The following is an 18,659-nucleotide window of genomic DNA, read 5'->3' on the forward strand; positions in this document are numbered from 1 at the left end:
ACCTCTAAGAAACCAAACACAGAAAGTACAATGTTACAAAAAAGCGGGGAACAAAAGAACAAAGACAACACAATCCAAGTGGAATAGATGGGCAAGTATGGTGATGCCTTAAGATTTTAGCCTTTATATTTTTCAAATCCAGTGCTGCATTAGTGCATAACTCTAAACTTCATATAAAGTGTTAACTGCTGTGGGAGTTCTTTTGAGAGACCCAGATGACTGTCGATGGCATAAAGAAAGAGAGTCTGCTCTTTCCAGGGGGGAATCAAGGCTTTATTTGGGTTCCAGCCCCTTAGCAAGTCCGGAGCCAGTAGCTAGCTCCTTCCTTGTCCCTGTTTCCATGCAAAAGAGACCACCCCTCCCTCTCCCAGGGCTTTTTCCCAGGGGGGAAGGGCCCAGAGGCAGGGACAAGCCACTACCCAATCAGGGATAAAGTGGGACTGGAACAGAGTTGGGTTACATTCCAGTGTCGGAGGATGGGCGGGGCAGAGCAGGGATAAACCACGTGATACAGTTTCCAAGGAGAAAGGGGAAAACATTACAAACCCAATGAAACACAATATAAACCCAATTAACACACTGTAACAAACTGCTGTCTTCAAGGTGTGGTTAGACAAGACAATTCCTTTGGGCCTGGAACACAAGGACACCCTACAGCCTCAGGCCATGAAAACTATAAACAAAAGTGAATTTTGTGAGTGAGAGTGAGCTGGGGGAATATGACTTCACTACCTGAAGCTGTAATTGTACAGTTAACCCCGATATGCAAATAGACCAAACATATCTGTCTGAAAAACTCGTGACCATTGTCTATCATGGCTGTAGCCTCTGGGAGGCTTTTGACGGCCCAAGGTTTGAAGGCCTTTATCAAACACACACTTTATTCTTTTAACATTGTCTAGCCTCTGTTCTAGGTAGCCATTCCAAGGCGTCAACGGGATGAGGAAAAGAATAAACATATTGATAGCAATAATTGTGTCAAAAATTTTTAATGGGATAAAAGACAATCCGGAACAGATTTTTGATTAAGATGTAAACAGTAAGTAATCCAAGTGGAAACAGAAAAAGAAGCTTCCAATGCCGTTACAATAAATCATCTAAATAGTTCCATTATATTCCCAGAAAACATTATGATGTGAATAGAAAAAGGCTGGATTCACATAATAGAAAGATGCTGCTTTAATTTAGCATTTTTCAAAAGGACACATCATAAACATCCCAGACATTTAACAAAGGTAGTATGCAAAAGACTGAGTGCTAACAGGACTTTTGTGCTCTAGTTTTGAGGAAGAGAGTAACAGATGAAAAGCAATCATAAAATCAAAATTTAATTTCACTTTTAATTTATCTCCAGTTAAGAACATGTTCATAGGCATTAAGTATCAATCATATGCTGGTAAACCAAACAGTTCTGGTTGGAAATCTTCCATGGACTTCAGCACCAATGTTGCCTCTTTTGTAAGATCTGGATTTAATTTTTCATCTGGAATCATAACCACTTGCATTCCTGCTTCCCGGGCTCCTTTGACTCCCTGTGGTGAATCTTCAAACACAAGACACTGAGAAACAAGGAGGTGGGGGGAAAAAATAATTATAATGTTACTATGGACTTCTAATAGCCTGTTTTAAAAGAATGATCCTGAATGAAGCTTAGTAGGAAAACTAAATTTTGTTCTTGGCTTAGACACCTCTAATTAGAACAAGAGCAAACCTCTCAGTTTGAACATCTGCATGGCAATTAACCTTTAATTAATTTCAATTCAAAATACATCAATACACTTACTTAAATCCCAGAAACTGCTTATCCAGATGTTCCTAAGTGCTTTTATAGGGATGTGTTTAATCATAAGCTTAAAGTAAAATTAAGCAAGTGCCTCAATATCTTTATAAGCAGGCAGTTTAACTTTTCCAAACCAACTTTACAACCTGCAAAAAGGCAAAAGCAGTGCTTTCACTCACAGGTATGGCATTTCCTATATACACAAGACATGGGGAACAATAAATTACCTAGGTCAACTGTAGGACTTTGGATGAGTGGAGACAGACACTACTTATCAGAAGAGTGCTGTCAAAGTCGTACTCTATTTGCTTAATTCTTCCAAAGCAATAATGAGAAAGAAAATAAGCAATTCTATTGGATGGTTACATTTAGAGAAGAGAGAGTTTAGTTAGGTAGAACTTCAATGCCTTACAATAGCCACAATCATTCCAGATTGCAGTTTGGAAGCAAAGCTGTTAAAAACAATCATGCATTATTTATGTGGATTTTATAATTTAATGTCAGAATATTGAATAATAAACAAAGATATATAAATCATATAATCTGAAATTTTATATAATGAAAGATAATGTTTCTGGACCTCTTTCCAGAATTTATATAATGAAGCATCTCTTCCTGCCTCTTCCTGTTCATGAAGTTCAAATTCAGTTTGAATTTTTGGTCATGGATAACCCAAAGCAACTTTTAGCATCCAAGGACCTAAAAAATTCTGACCTATACTGACACATGGTTTCTAACACTTCTCCCATTTGAACTGCATTTATTATCAATATTATTAGCACTGCTACTAATGCCAAAATCACTGCCACAAGTAATTTTAGTAATTGAAAACAGCTATTGGGATGGTTAGGGCAATTTTCCTCACATCTGCTAATCAATGCTCTCAGGCACATGGTGTGGTTCCTGAGGGTGTCCTGTGCAGAGCCAGGAGTTGGACTTTCATGATCCTTGTGAGTCCTTTCCAACTCAGAATATTCTATGACTCTATGACCATACATCATACTGCACCTTTTAGGTTCTCAAACACATAACTGTTTCACTACAGAACATAAAGGATGCACAGTACTTGTTTCAGCTCTGCTCTAAGGGAACCAAGTTGCAACTTGCAAAAGCTTTATTACATTCAAATAAAAAGATTTTGAAAGATGTATTAAATATCTGCTCTCTCTATATATACATTTATCCGAGACTGTGGAAGGGGAAAAATGAAAGAAACCTCTCCTGATTTCCTTTATTTTTAAAATATTGATTCTTGCCTTTCAACATATCAATAACAACTTGGAGTCTGTCAAGAGAAAAGTAAAAGGTGCTTTCTACCTTGACTGTAACAAAGTAAAATTTAATTAATGCTTTTTGTGAGCCAAAGGAATCACACCCATCTCTTTTGTGCTCATTTCCTTCATCCAGTCACTGCATTCCAGTTTGAACAACGTGATACTTTCAAATGTTGATCATTATCACAATTACTAACTACAAATATATAACCAGCTGATCCTGGAAAGCTTGGTACAATTGCTATTAGAATGGAAGCCTGGCTCTGCCTATCGGTTTTGTTCATAACAATAGCTTAAGTTCATGACCTTAAGCACTCTAAGGACAATAAATGAAACTCTGGCAGGCTTTGCTTTTTGAAGAATAAGCTTAAATGTTGCACAGAAGAGCCTTATCAAGGCCTTTCAGAAACCTTTTCTGATCCAGCTCATACAAAAGAATGTACTTCACTACTCTGCCTTGAAAGACCTAATTGACTTCCATGATGTCACTAAGCTTACTGTACAAGAGGAGTCGATGATAATGGAAGGCAATATGCATAATGGAAAGCTTAACTAATTCCCTGGAACTAGACACAATTAAAACTCTTAATTACCAAAGACACCAGGCAAATGACCCATAACTACAGTGTCTTGCGTGTTACAGGAAATAAGTGTACTAGTTCTTCCTTAAAGTCTTTTGTTCTACTGAAACTTATTGTCAACAGCACAGTAACATTTTTCATGGATGATGAAAGGTTTACAGAGGTTCACACACAAAACAGATTTATTAATACACAGAGATGTTATAAACTCTTCACCGTCCTGGACCACCCACACACTAAATTTAGAGATATGAAAGAGCCAAGTTCTTTCTCATTTTGCATAAGTATTGCAACATCAGCATCACTCCAACTGAGAGACAGATGAGATTTATACAGACTTCAGCTGAGATTCTGGCTGCTTCTGTGCATTATTTCTAAAACTTGTGTCACTGATCAATACTACTCTTATGAGAGATCTCTCAAAAGGTCATACTAATATAGGACAGTTCTCACTTTGGAATTAACTAAATGCTTAGAAAAGTATAGCAAAGTATATTAATTTATATTTTACTCTATGAATCTAGAAAGAGAAAAATTAATCACTTAACCAGAGTAAGAAATAATATTACTGTAGCACCGCATTACCTCATCCTCCAACATTAAATGTAAGAATATAAGAAAAGAGTGCTATTTAGGCTCTTGGTATGTACAGCAGGCCCTCTCTACCCTATATACTGCAAAAGTCTGGATGGAATAATTATGTGACTAGCAGAGATATCCATAAGTATTATTGTGGTTAGTGATAACCAAGAAGGCCAGAAGGATAAAAGATTAAAATCAGTTTTAAAATTAAGATTTTGGAAGACCTGTGAATGTAATATATATGCATAGGGAGTGCTTATCAAACAAGTATCCTTGACCACATACAACACTACTATATCAGCTCCAAAAGAGACTGAAGGATGAGACTAAAAATGTGATTTATATGCACAGAATTCATCTGCAAGTTTAACACTAACAGCTATTGTTCTTTAAAGAAAGAATGAAAAGGAAGTTTTCATCATCTGTCCTCAAATGGCACAGAAACATTTGGTATCAGAATGTGACATATTATGTTTGGGCTTCTGATGGATTGCATCTTATACTCTGTAACTTCTTTAATTGATGTTTTCCCCTTTCACAATCTAATCAGCTGGTCAAAACTCTGATGGGTGATTTGTAAAATTTGCACTGTAGAAATATTTGGTACTTTTATACATTAATTTATGCATATATGCACAATACAGTCTTCTGTAAGTGTTTAAGGACTAATTTAAATATCATCATATCTCTAAAAAAACCCACAAAACCAAACCAAACAAAAAGCCCCAAGACAAGCTGCAGGAAGAAATTCACCAAGTACAGCCAGGTCACATGGATATCAGAATGACACTTGATTTCCATAAACTAGAACATGCTCAGGACTTTCATTTCTAAAGATAACTTACTGACTGTTCATTGCCAGAAGTATTTTTATTTTCTTTGTGAAAAACTAGTCCATAATATATGGTTGAAATTCAAAATTAAGTAGCATCTAAGATGTAAATTATCAGTCTGAAGGATATTATTACTTCAATCATGGTTTGTAGTTTGTTCAACAACTTTTGTAATTTTTCCTTGCTTAATTTCTTTTAGGTTTTCAAAATAATTTCAGTACCAACCAACTGTGTTAGTCATATGAGTGACACAGAAATTTCCAAGAACCATAATAACACAGATCCATCCATATCCCATACAAAATGCTGAGATGCTAAAAAGGTGCTGTTTGTCATTTATGGGAGGTGGTGGAAATTCACAAAAAGAGAGAGGAAACAGCAATTTTAACATCACAACACAGATATTGGGCTATTTTTTAGTTCAGCTTATGTTTTCTTCTTTCCTATGTATTGATTTTCCAAATACCTGGGAACAAGGGGAAAATTGACCCAATTACCATCAAAGTTACTTAAACATTATTGAATTAATCCATTTTAAGCAGCTGCAATATTTGAAATTTGGTCTCCTGCTGTCTTAATTTTCTGATGAATTAAGAAAAAACAATAATGAAATAATGTGATTAATGTCTCTCTCCTAATCTTTGGATTTACACTCCTTCCAGATATAGTTGGGAAAAATTCCAATTGTAAATACAATAATGAATCACATTTCATTTTATTTTAAGGATGGGCCAACTTGACCAGCCAGGGATAACAGAATCATATTAAATATGCTGTTAACAAAGTAATGCAGCTTACAGCCCCACAAGCCCCTAGTTTCATTAAGGAAAATGAGGAGTAAGCCAAGATGTTTTTAAATGCTATAACAAATGAATAAACTGGAAACTTAAAATCATTTAGCATACTAACTACAGCCACCATTTTTTATGAGTCAATGATTCATATTAAGAACAGTTTGGAAATTACATGCACATATGCTTTTTAATTTAGATTTTTATTAGCTCACTACTAGGACTTTATTGCAGACCAATATAAGAATCAAATTATTTACCATAAAACTAACAAAACAAAAAATCATTAGCACAATTTCAAGAAAGAAAAAAGAAAAAAGAAAGTGTTACATCTGCACATAATTAGTTTACTCTGGGATTATAACTCTCACATAAATATCACTTTACATTTCAGACCACACTAGCAGTTCCTCTCTCACCAACCAGTTCACAGAATATCATCTCAAGGAAGGTCAGAAGGAATAAAATTGTTTGGATCCTTGGAGAAGAAGGAGGAGAAATTTCATATTTCTTGCTTGTTTTCAAGACTTGATCAAATGAAAGGAAGTGTTTCTGTGAGTGACAATCAGCCCCAGACACAGCGGCTCTGTGAGGCAGGGAGAAGGTCACATTTACATGCGGGGTTACTCTGATCATTCCGGATGGCTGGAGCACTCTTTTCACAGAGCACTGTGTGTTTAGAGGACAGCACACTGGGAACTTTGTATGGTAACTTGTGTTACAGGCCTCAAGAAATTCTCAGGCGTTTCTGAAACAGTGTCCGATTATCCCAGCAGCAGAAATCTAACTCAATCAACTGCAGCTTGGATTAGCCATAGAAGGGTATTGTTCTTTTATGGAGAACACAAGGCAAATACTCAAGATGTTCTCTACCGAGGCTACTCGTATTGCATAACATGCTGGAGTTTTATGTCACTTATCTCGTAATTCTGTACAATGAAATAGTTAATTTGTGATGCCTTCCCCTCCACAGAGAACTATCTTTATCAAACCCACTGACTTCCTTGACATGTAATACACAACATATTCAAGCATGGCACCTTGCATGCAGAGCTCAGACCAGCAGGACAAAATACACTGAGGGGGTGCCTGAAGGCCTTGGAAACACCCTATTCAACACACATCCAGCCAAAGCAGGTTGCTCAGGTCCTTGGCCAGGTGAGCTTTGAGCATTTTTGGGTATGCAGATTCCACACACCTCCTGGACACCTGTTCCCATACGGTGAAACCATATGGTGAAACCAGCCCTATGGTGAAAATGGTTTTCCAAGAATGTAGGAATTTCTTGTGTCCCACCTTCTGCCTGTTGCCTACTGCATGATCACTCTACACCTTGGAGAAGAGGCTGGGCTCATCTAATGAAAAAACACATCAGAGTTACAAATCAGGTACACCCAAAGGAGGAACTGTTTTGATGCATCAAATTCTAACTCTCAAACTGTAACTGGAAGTAGGCACCAAAAATATTTTCTGAATAAAAGCAATTAACTTTTTGCCACAGGGAATGTGGACAAACCCACAGGTGCAGGCTACCAGAGCAGGTACCCTTCATGTTTGTTTTGGGTAATTGGACACCATCACTTGCCTACAACTGCCTCAGCAGGTGCTGCAGAAGGTACTTGACTCTAATGGAGCAAGCTAATTTTTTTAAAATCTATTTTGGCAATAGTTTGGTTTTGTTCTGTAATGCCTCCTTGACCAGAGTTATTTTCCCACACAGAAAGATCAGCCTGCATAGTGAAATTTACATGAATTTTATCTAAGCATTATTTAATGATTGTATAATCTTTGATGGAAGTGTTAATAACAGCCCACATATGCCTCAGATATAATGTCATTTCCTAATTCCTTCAATAAAGAGAGAAAGGGTGAGAAGAAGCATTAACCTTTAAACAGGTTTTCATTGGGAGTGCAAAAACGTCATGGAAAAGGTCCCTTGTTTTCTATTCAGTACAAGCTTCTCACTGAACTGTACACAAGAGCGTCACCAGACTGGAGCGACTTTGTGAGATATAGCTGCATTACACTTTAACTCTTCCTGGTCAGGAAGAAAAGAGCCTTTCTTCCAAAATTCAAAGCTGAAAGTCTTTGTAGAAAATACTTAAGATTATTAGCATAAAACTCCAAGCACAAAGCCAGAAACTATCACCTTTAAATAAAACCAACAAAACACCAACCAAGTTCTAATAATTATTTTCCATGTATTTCAACTACAACTACAACTACTACAACAACAACAACAACAACAACAAAAAAAACCACCCCCCCAAAAAAAAACCACCCCAAAACCCCCAAACAAACAAAAAAAAACCACCCAAAGAACCCCCAAAACAAAACACCAACAACCCAACATTAAAATTGGCAATTCTCTCTTCTCAATATAGATTTTCAGAGGAAAGTGGAAAAGAATGTACAAAACTGGGTTGGAAAGAATATTAACTCCTAAAGTTAAGAAGAATATAAATGTTCCTTTTGGGCAATATCTGAGTCATACAGGTTCATCCCTTCAACCTACCATCTTATTATACCTGGGATGCCTGAAGCTGATTGTCAATGTAAACCCAAAAAACGGCTGTGCAAGTACTTATGAACATGCTCTTTCAACAATAGCCCACCTGTGGGCATTGGGTTATGGTTCGGAATGTCATCATTCCATAATTTATTTTTGCAACAGCATTCTAAAAATACCACATCTGAAATGAAAAGCCTCATTACATCAATTACCTAATCTATTTAAGTAACTGTCCCTGTGATTTCAAAAGATGATTTCTCAGCCTCTTAGTTTGCAGAGCTGCTTTGACTGCAAGCAAATGAAACTGAAAACTCAAAATTTCTTACATAATTCTCTTTACCTGAGGAATTATTTGTGTGCTAAATACAGTACTCCTAAAGAATGTGAAATCTACCACCAAAAGTAAAAGAATTAATTATAAAACTGCTATTTCTACATACGCTATGTATGATATACCCTTTTTGAACTATTTATTATGAGAAATAATTAATTCAATGGACCCAGTCTCCTAACCCTGAATGAGGGACTAACTGTAAGCGCACTCAAGTTCTACTAGATCAATAAAATTATTATGGGTAAAACCAACATTTTTAATAAGAATGTACTAAATAGTAAGAAGAAAGTTTAAAAAAAGAGTAATAATTAATTTTTTTAATATTCCAGTAGAAAAGTTGTGTTTTTTACATTAATCTCTAGCTTGTTTTTATCAGCTTTTTTATCCTTTGTTTATTTTAGGGAAGCAATAGTTACGTAGATATTTCAAGCTATGAAAAATGCAGAGACGGAAAGCCAGTGAATATCAAGCAGTTTTATGTGAATCAACCATTAAAACAGACTGCTCCTCTAGAAAATTTCTTCATACTGTAAACTCCAAGCCCAAATATTTCTGTAAATAAGAAAATTAATATACTCCTAAAATGAATTCACATGTAACAAGTTATTTAAGTCTTAAAATATTTCAACATCCTTTTGTTGAAATTCCCCTAATATGATCTAGCTATCTTATATACCACATAGAAACACTTTTTAAAATGCATTGACGACACACAGTTATCAAGCTGTACCTATTTTTCTATTAGATCAATTCTACCAGATAAGAGAATGTTAATAGTCACTTCAACCAAAGGCTCTCAGTTCTTATTTTTACTCAGGCATGCTTATAGGAAGAGTAACAGGTCATTTTCCATGAAAATAATAAGGTATGCATATAAATCAATGCATAAAAGCAAACGATGAACAAAAATAGAACAACATCTTTATTTAACTCTATGCATGTATGCATATGGATAAATGCATGGTATATATGGTCTCCATACAGACAGTCTCTCTCTCTCTGTGGCATAAGGCTTAGTCAGCTGAAGATATATATTAGATCAGTAACAGAGCCATGACACTGGCTTAACACGAACATTACTTTGGGAATACCAGCCATGGTATCAGCAACTAGTTACAATGCTTGTCACATAACTTCTGCCAGAACTCCTTTTGGGTACTCAGTTCTTCAAAGAAACAAGTTTATCAGTATCTGGGTTCTCATTAGAAATTCTTAATATCATTTTTATCTAAAACCCCCTCCTGTTCTGTATATTTCAACCACAAATAATGTTCAGATTCAACAGGGTATAAAGATGACAGATGGCAGACTAATTCAAAAGGAAAACTACCACGTGTTTGCAAACAACTCCTCATGGGCAAATTCCTCAAAATGCTTCATCAGGCCATATGCTTAAGTGAAAACTCCTTGTTCATCCAACACAATAATGATTTTATATTAAAAGTAAGAATCACTTAGTGAATCTGCTGAAGTATTCTACATTTGCTGACTTTCAACGAGAAAGGGATGAGGACTAGTTTCCCATTTAAATTGTGTCCACGTCTCTGTGACTGTTTGAATTCTTACTCTAAAGCTTGCTACCATATTATTTTGCTATGTGATTATTAACTACTTATTGCTATGTAATGGACCCCACATAATATACATATATATGCAGAAAATAAGCAAATTATATATAAGTATTGTATGGACTCAGAATCACATGATTCCAGGATGGCTGGTTACAGTATGGTGTTAGTAATGCCAAGGTTGTGGGCTTGATCTCTGTACGGGACATTCACTGAAGAGGTGGACTCATGCTCCTTGTGGATCCCTTCCAACTCAGAATATTCTGTGATTCTGTGATTCCGTGACTGAGATTGGAAGCAACCTCTGAGGGTCACCTGTGCCAATTCCTGCTCAACTAGGGACACCTGCAGCCCAGGACAAGGTCCAGACAGTGTTTGAGTATCTCCAAGGAGTGAGACTCCACCACCTCTCTGGATAACCTGCAACAGTGCTCAGTCACCCTCAGGCTGAAAGAGTGTTTACTGACGCTTAGAGGGAACCTCATGTCTTTCAGTTTGGGTCCACTACCTCTGGCTCTGTCACTGGGCACCACTAAAAAGTGCCTGGATCTTTGCATTCTCTCTTCAGGTATTTACTTGTATTAATGTTTCCCTGAGCCTTCGCTGCTCCAAGATCACTTTCCCTTTCCTCAAACGCGATATGCTGAAGTCCCTTAATTATCTTGGTGTCCCTTTGCTGGACCCCCTCCAGCAGCTCAATATGTCTCTTGTATTAGAAAGTGCAGAATTGCACCCAGTATTTTCCAGGTATGGCCTCACCAGTGCTGAGTAGAGGGGCAGGATCAATTCTCTCAATCTGCTGGCAAGACTCCTCCTCATCAGCCACCTTTGTTGCAATGGTACATTGCTGGCTCATGGTCAACTCACTGTCCACCAGACATTGTAATTACATTTTGTCTGACCACAGGGAATCAATTGGGTTTTCTACCTTGTTCAAAAGTGTGCAGCTAGATTCTTTAGTGCAGAGACAGACGGCACTGTAATGGAACTTCTAAATTTAAAGGTCTGAATGACAAATGTGCAAAAAATACAGACAAAACGTACTGCTAAGTGACCATTAGGAAGCCTATGATGAGAATATAAAACACTACATTAGGAAGTGTCTCAGTCACCCCAATAATGATATAAACACATTTCTTCACAGTTAAGTCAAAGACAAATTGTTTTGTCTGCAAATGCCTGCAGTCAAATTATGGAGAAGCACCTAAATGAGAGCTAATGTGCTTATAACACAGACTTGTTTGGAAAAAAAATCTAAGTTGTCTCTGCGTAAACACAGGCCATTCTGTTTTTCTTCTATTTAAAACCAAATTATGTGTATTTATATATTAGTTAGACTACCGTGGCATACTGGATGGAGTGAATTTATATTGCTCTAACCATCACAACACATGACCTGAACGAAAGTACCTCTAATACAGTAACACAATCAGTTCAGAAATAGATGCCAAGATATTGCCAAAAATCTGGATAAATTGACAAGCAACTGAGTGCTACGAGTAGCATTTTACCAATAACTTGGAAGCTTCAGCACCCAGACATTATATAAAGATTCCCTAGGGAAACTAGACTGCAGCAGGTGTGTCAAGGTGAAAAAGTATTACTGCCTCACAGTCCACTGAATTATTTGTTCTGGCTACCAGGTGAAATATGCTGTGACTACAAAAACTAAAAGAGGATAGGCTGCCTGTCAGATGAATAAGCAAAAGAGAATCTCAAACTTTGTGATTCACCACAAAGAAAACGGCTCAGGTAAATTTTTTTTTCCTTTTGTTTTTGTTTTTTTTTTAAAGAAGATGTAGTGGTCTATTATATTCTATTTCTATTATATTTCAAGTATTTCCTAATTAATTCCAGCTGTTTCTAGTGAGCTATAGGTAAGATTCATCATTAAATTGAGCAAATTGATAAATCAAATATCAAATATGTCTAAAGACTGAGGACTAAAAATCTCATCCTCACATAAAGACTGACTCTGGGATTTATGTTCTGGGTATGCAGGTCTTGAAGGTGTGGCTAAAAACACCTCTTTCATAGTCTTCACAGGTTTGTATGTTCTAGTCTTAGCAAACAGAACAGTGTGAGAAATCTTTTTTCTCCACTGACCCTGCATCTGCAGAAAAAACCACTTCAATACTTTTAAAGCCATAGAAAACAGTCTCCTCAATGACAGCAAAAGTAGGAATTTAACATGTAGTTCTACCGGATAGCAAGATGATGGCTTAAAATTGGAAAGAAACACTTTCTAGAAACACTGTTATTATACGCTTAACTAGGTCACATTTTAACCTTGTTACCAAAAGTACCAAGAAGAAAATCTGACAAAATCAAGTGACAATTGTCCTTTTGAGCTAGTTCACATAGATACCCAGTATCTTACACCTTGATGAAGAGCGAAGATGTTGCTCATGTCACTCAAAATGTTTTTCTCAAACAGACGTTCTTCTGCTTTGCAGTGGTAGCACCACAGGCTTCCAGCCAAGGTTCTCTTCAGCCAAGGTTCTACTTCCTCTATAAACTAAAAAAGTTTTTTCCCTCTGCTTTGGTTGCCTTCCTTACTACTTCCCTTGAACTCAGGTAGGCTGATCTTAATTAATAAGAATCTTTCCTTCCTGTGGTCATGAAACATCATATTGCTACTAATTTCAAAGAACTTGTTTGGAATATGAGCACTTAAAATTGCCAAGTTTCTACAGAGGGGGATCTGTACATTTTCATATACAGGAATACATACATATACGTGCACACACATTAGTTTATATGATAGAAGTGTACAGGGGAAGAAGAATGGCAGTAACAACAAGGGCAGGTGGGGGCAGCCTGAAACACCCTTGGCCAGCTGCTCACAGACATAACCCAGCAGTCACACACACCATCAGCCTACCAGAAGCTCATTCCTGTGCTACCCAATGGGGCAGGATGAGCCCCAGCAGCCCTGTGAGGCCCTGGTCCAGCCACTCCTCATGCCACAAGGCCAGACCCACACAGACTTGCCAACAGGAGAAGCTCCATGGGTCAGGGCACCCTGTTGGGAATGTGAGACAGAGGGGCCTGGTGGGGTGTTAGTAGGGTCCATCTGTTCTTGGTCATAGCTGCATCAGTATGTGTAGTCTGTCCTGTCTCCACCAATTAAACTCCACTTCTAATGGTTTTTGTGGTCAAGGGCTTACTGTTGTGCACTCAAAAGTGCATGGAGGTCTCAGTGTCAGTCCTGCCATGGGATCAGGAGTCCCAAATGCCCACAGTGCAGCAGGGCAGTGACGATGGGTGGGCAAGTGAGGGTGTGAGGGCTAGCAAAAAGAGCATGCTGGAGTAGCTGGTAAGTAGTTGAAGTGTCCTGGAATCCAGGCATGATTCTATGGGCAAAAGCACAGTCAGTTCTGGCTCTTGGAGGGACAGGGTAGGCACAGGGCAGCCTTGGCCAGCCGCTGTAAAGACTGTGGCATCTGGGGCTGTCCAAGAGATATGTCTGTGTGTGCACAGGAGAGACTCTGTGGCATGACGGAAGTGCAAGACTGGGATCCAGGGACAACTGAGTACCTAAATCCAGCTGATGGAAGGATCCTTATTGCAGGGTAAATACAGAGTAGACTTGTCTCACATAACTATGCATGAAAGTGACATAACAGTAACCCCACAAGATGAACATAGGTATAAGTAGGTATAAGTTTGAAAACACTGATTTAAATTCTCTAAAATTCCTAGGCTTATTGCTGCAAAAGTTAATTGAAGGTGTCTACACCACGAACACGGGTACTTGTTTTAAACATTTGCCAATTAAGGTGATTTTGGTTTATGTTTTCCACACCAAACAAACAAACAAACAAACAACCCCCACCCAAAAAAGCCATGGTCACTTGAAATAACGCTGAGCACTTTGCTGTATTTATAAAGAAATGCAAAAAGATGGTTGGTTTGTTTGGTTTTATCAGGCAACATAAGCTTTTAATATCTCTAGTCATTCAGACCTTTAAGATTTATTAACGTGTCAAACAAAAGCAATTTTACAGCATATACAACTGCAGTTCATTTAAGAACATTTACTGCTCTGTAAACAGAAAATCCAGATTTTGCTTAAACAATCTACTCCTTTTCTTCCTCTTGAAGCAAGAAGGAAGGCAGGGTAGTAAGAGAAATTCTAAGTGAAAAAGAAAGAAGTATTTACAAACTTATTTGCTCAAATATATAAAAAACCATAAAGTTAGAAATTAAAACAGACTTTTATGGCGACTACCTCAACTGAGAATACATCCCCCATCTTTGCGCAGCATGGAGAGGGGAAGAGGAAACAGAATAGGGAGACAGCTCCATGTTTGCTTATTCTCTGCTATGCAGCTCAGCTCAAATGGCTCTGAGAGATGTTTAGAAAGGAGACAGTTTATTAGGAGACTGAAACAGAAGGAGCATGATACATACCTAGAACATGACCAGGCTATCCAGTCTCCCTTCATAGAGAGAAACGTGATGCTAGGGAATGGGTTATTGCTATTTGGGGACAGAGCCTCATCTAAATAGCCTGACAAAAGTGAGGCAGCCACAGCTTCATACCCCCAGCCCAAAGAGTAGCAAGGTTGAGCACATATTTCCCAAAAGACACCAGCAAACACACACATAAATAAATAAACAAACAAACAAACAAACATAAGGCTAAATACACAGATCAATCCAGTTATACTCAGCACGCCCAAGGACCCACAGGGTCATTCAGCTGCCTCTTCTCTAGTGCTCACATGCCAGGCACTCAGCCTGGCCACTGGCTCTGCAGATGCCTGGGCTGGGCCCATGACCTGCAGTCTCAGGCTGCGGGCTGGCACGTCATTTTGCCCAGTTACCAGCATCCAGATCCATGCTTGCTTCAGCTGCTGGCATCATGAACACATGGGCCTCTAACTGGATCTTTGGGTCTTGTTGCTGGCCACACACACAGAGACCACAGACCAGATGCCCTTCAGCCAGGAAGAGTTAGAAGTGGAATTTGCTAACAGGACAGACTGCACTGCTAAGAAGCAGTGCATGGCCAGCCAAATGTGTCATCTGTTTACACATCTGTTGCCCTGAGGTTTAGCCTTCTGAATGTTTACATTTCTGTAGTGGAGTCTTCTCATGCTTGTAACATAAATAAAGTAGTTGTTTTTTGCATTCCTCTCTGACGAGGGACAATTGGTTAACTGGCCAGTGAGATGGAGAGGTGGTAACCTTGTTCTCCAATCCCTGGTCATTGTCCAGAATCTATATAAACAAGGTCATCTAAAGAAACTTCCCTTCTTTTTGCCCTGAGGACTTAAGTGTGAGTATCATTTCTCTTCATGTCCTCTAGCGACACACTTCCAATGTTTTTTAACCCCTTATCCCTCTATTACCCTTTAATAAATCCTGATCAAATCCCAAATTCTCTTCCTCTGCATCACATATTGAATGCCACACCCTAGGCAGCATCTCCCCTCAGTCCATAAGGATTGATCCAGCATAGATTTACCTTGATAGTGCTTCTAAAACAGCCCTGGGAGGGCCCCAACAGGCTGTCCCTCCCTTTGAGTTCTTAATCTGAGCTTCTGTCCGCTGTTGGGACTCTGTGCTGCCCTGACCATACAGAGATGTGCCCCTGATGAGATGATGCCTTCTGTGACAGGCGTAGGAACTGTTGGGAAAGTGTGATTTGGGATCCTCCACCTCCTGTCACCTCAGCTTTTTTTTATTTTAACACAAACCCCAACCTCTGCATCTGGTAGAACATCTTCCTTAGGATCCATCCAATTCTATGCAAGTTTATGATTCCTAACATGCAAGGCCAGGAATCCAAGTACTTTCTTTTACAGGTCTTTATAGCCAGGTCCTGACATGCCATACACTACACTAAATATAGAAATCAATAGAAGAAAAAGCAATGCTCAAATCAGACATCCTATTTTTCCTTTCTTCTCAATACTGCTATTATTCCAATGTTCAGTTTGATCCTAAAGAAATACACCACACCATGTCACAAGCATTATTATGTCTTTATACTTCCGAGTAACTGAAATCCTTTTATTAAAATACAGCATTCTGTGACGGATTTCTTCATCCTTGGACTGACATTGAGCCTGAAGCTCTTACTAGTAATCACTTTACAGCAAACCAGATCACATACTCAACTCAGACAGAGAATCTAAGGACTCAATTGACAGATTTTTAAAAGTGGTGTGAAAGCTGGTGTGACTGAATTGTTCTAGCAAATAATAGACACATTTCAAAATTTCTGAGAAAAACTACACTGAAGTTGTATTTGGCTTATGAAACATTTCATTCACCATTCATTAGCACTGTATTATTTAAACAAAATCAGAGAAACAAGGAAGTTACTGAACTAAATATTAATCATCTTAAAACTAAGGCTGTCACTAATATTAGCTGTAAAGAGGAGTTGTAAATATGAGCATATCACCAAAACAGTTTTCTACCAGCCTACTCAAAGTCAACAATCACCTTTCAAGCACACTTGCTCTTCAACTGATTACAAAGATGATAAGGGGGGGAAAAAAAAAATAAAAAATCAATAGGCAGGAGAAAAGGACAATAATAAATTGTCCAAACACTTTGGAATTACTAGTGAATGCAATACTAGAATAAAAGATGAAACTCTGACATCAGTGTTTCTAAAGAAAACTTCCTTACTTTGAGAGACATGCCAAAGTACACATTTACAGCTGACTCTTCTTTCCACTACCTTCATGAGATTTTAAATTTTGACTCTAAATGTTTGAAGAGTTTTTGTTGTAACATTAGGTCTGTCACCTCATCTACCAATCCTCCTGAGACAGAATGCTTAGCCTCAAAAAAGTAAATGTTTTTACTATTTCAGTATATACATCATTAACTTATAGACTATTTCCTCACTCTTCATCTATGCTCCCTACAAAATGCTTGAGAAAGCCGTAAGGATAAATGGGCTACTGCACATTATTAACTCTTTATTATTTATAATGAAGGTATAGATTACTTAGTGCAGTTACAAATTCAGGTTTTCATTTTCACCTTCAAGGCCCTATATTATCTTATCCACAATTACTTATGTCTTGCTTTTTTTTCCTTCTAATCCCTAGACATCTTCTATCCTTTCACTTAATTGCATTCTTTATCTCTTTCTCCCACTTTCAACTGTATGTCTTATACCATGCTGACCTCTGTGCCTTGTACAATCTTTATGCCTACATTTTTCATTCTTCTCCATCAGTATATTTAAAAATACACTCTTTCAGGAATCATTGGTATATGCTCTTCTTCCTCCCTTTCTTAATGCTGGGCTATGAACTAAAATTTGTCTTGCCTAAATCGCTTTTGCTCCTTGTTGGACCAGGGCAGCAGAGAACACAGGTGAAAGCAAAGCTGTCTGATTTACTTATTTCTATCAGGAATGACCTCTGTTAACTCTAGCTCTGAGGAGAATTGAGGGACAATACTTGCTTGCCATCTAAAATAAGAAATTGGAATCTTGTCCACTAAAAACCCACAATGTTCATTAAAAAATGCCAGTCAGTGTGTGTGTATAGTGGTTAGTTTCTACAAGCTACATCTGTACTTCTTATAGTCTTAGATGTTTACATTTATTTCATAGTGCTCCAACAATTGTAAAGAGCAGTCTCCATGCCTGTGATTCAGCATACGTGAATAAGATGCTTTTTATCCCCTCACAGTTTAACATGTACTTAAATGCAAATATGTTGACCACACTGAGCAGCATACAAACATCAGGAAACCAGGAGAGATTCCAGATGCAGTATTGGTCATAGTATCATAGAGTCATAGCATTATTCCTGACTTCTAGAACACCTGGCTACAGGATTTCCATCTTTCCAAACTTCAAACATCTACTCTACATAATATCACTCTTCATGAAATTATCATATGACCATTGTACTAGTTATTGCTGTAATTGCAAAAATATTATGTTGTGAGGAACATCTTAAAAAACCTGCAAACATTTTTTGCTGAAATTAAAAATAAAAATCTTCTCAATCAAAATTTTTAGCCTGGAAATTTAAAAACTTGCAACTGATATCACAGCTATATATTGTAGCTAATCTAAAAGATTGCAAATGCATTCTACCTCAGATACACGATCATTTTTTCTAAAATGAAAGGTTCTGTTTTAATTTGCTTGGAATAACTGCATCATTGAAAGTAAAAAGCAGTAAGTTACACACTATTATGATTTTGCCCATGGCACTTTTTTGAATCAGTAATATTTTGAGTCTGTAATAGTTCTGAAGTTGAGGACAAAAGGAACTCTCTAAAGTTTTTTGTTAAAAGCAACTTGATATGGGAGGAGAATTTAAGAATTTAAGTGCATAAATTAACCCTCCCTAGCTAAAAGGTGATTGTTAAGCTGTGATTATTAGCTGTCATCAGAGATGCTACCAAATAAGCT

The 18,659-nt window shown here is 37.7% G+C and overlaps 1 protein-coding gene across 1 annotated transcript in view; it reads right to left on the reverse strand.

Annotated features, from left to right (window-relative positions):
* Positions 1-762: 762 nt before the first annotated feature.
* PUDP (pseudouridine 5'-phosphatase) overlaps positions 763-18,659 on the reverse strand; it is a 66,741-nt gene continuing 48,844 nt past the window's right edge. The window contains exon 5 of the mRNA XM_040056446.2: positions 763-1,559. Coding sequence (XP_039912380.1) covers positions 1,383-1,559 — 177 coding nt within the window. The 3' untranslated portion in view covers positions 763-1,382. The remainder of the gene's footprint in view (positions 1,560-18,659) is intronic.

Source organism: Hirundo rustica, chromosome 2, assembly GCF_015227805.2.
Source record: "Hirundo rustica isolate bHirRus1 chromosome 2, bHirRus1.pri.v3, whole genome shotgun sequence".
Classification (NCBI taxonomy): Eukaryota; Metazoa; Chordata; class Aves; order Passeriformes; family Hirundinidae; genus Hirundo; species Hirundo rustica.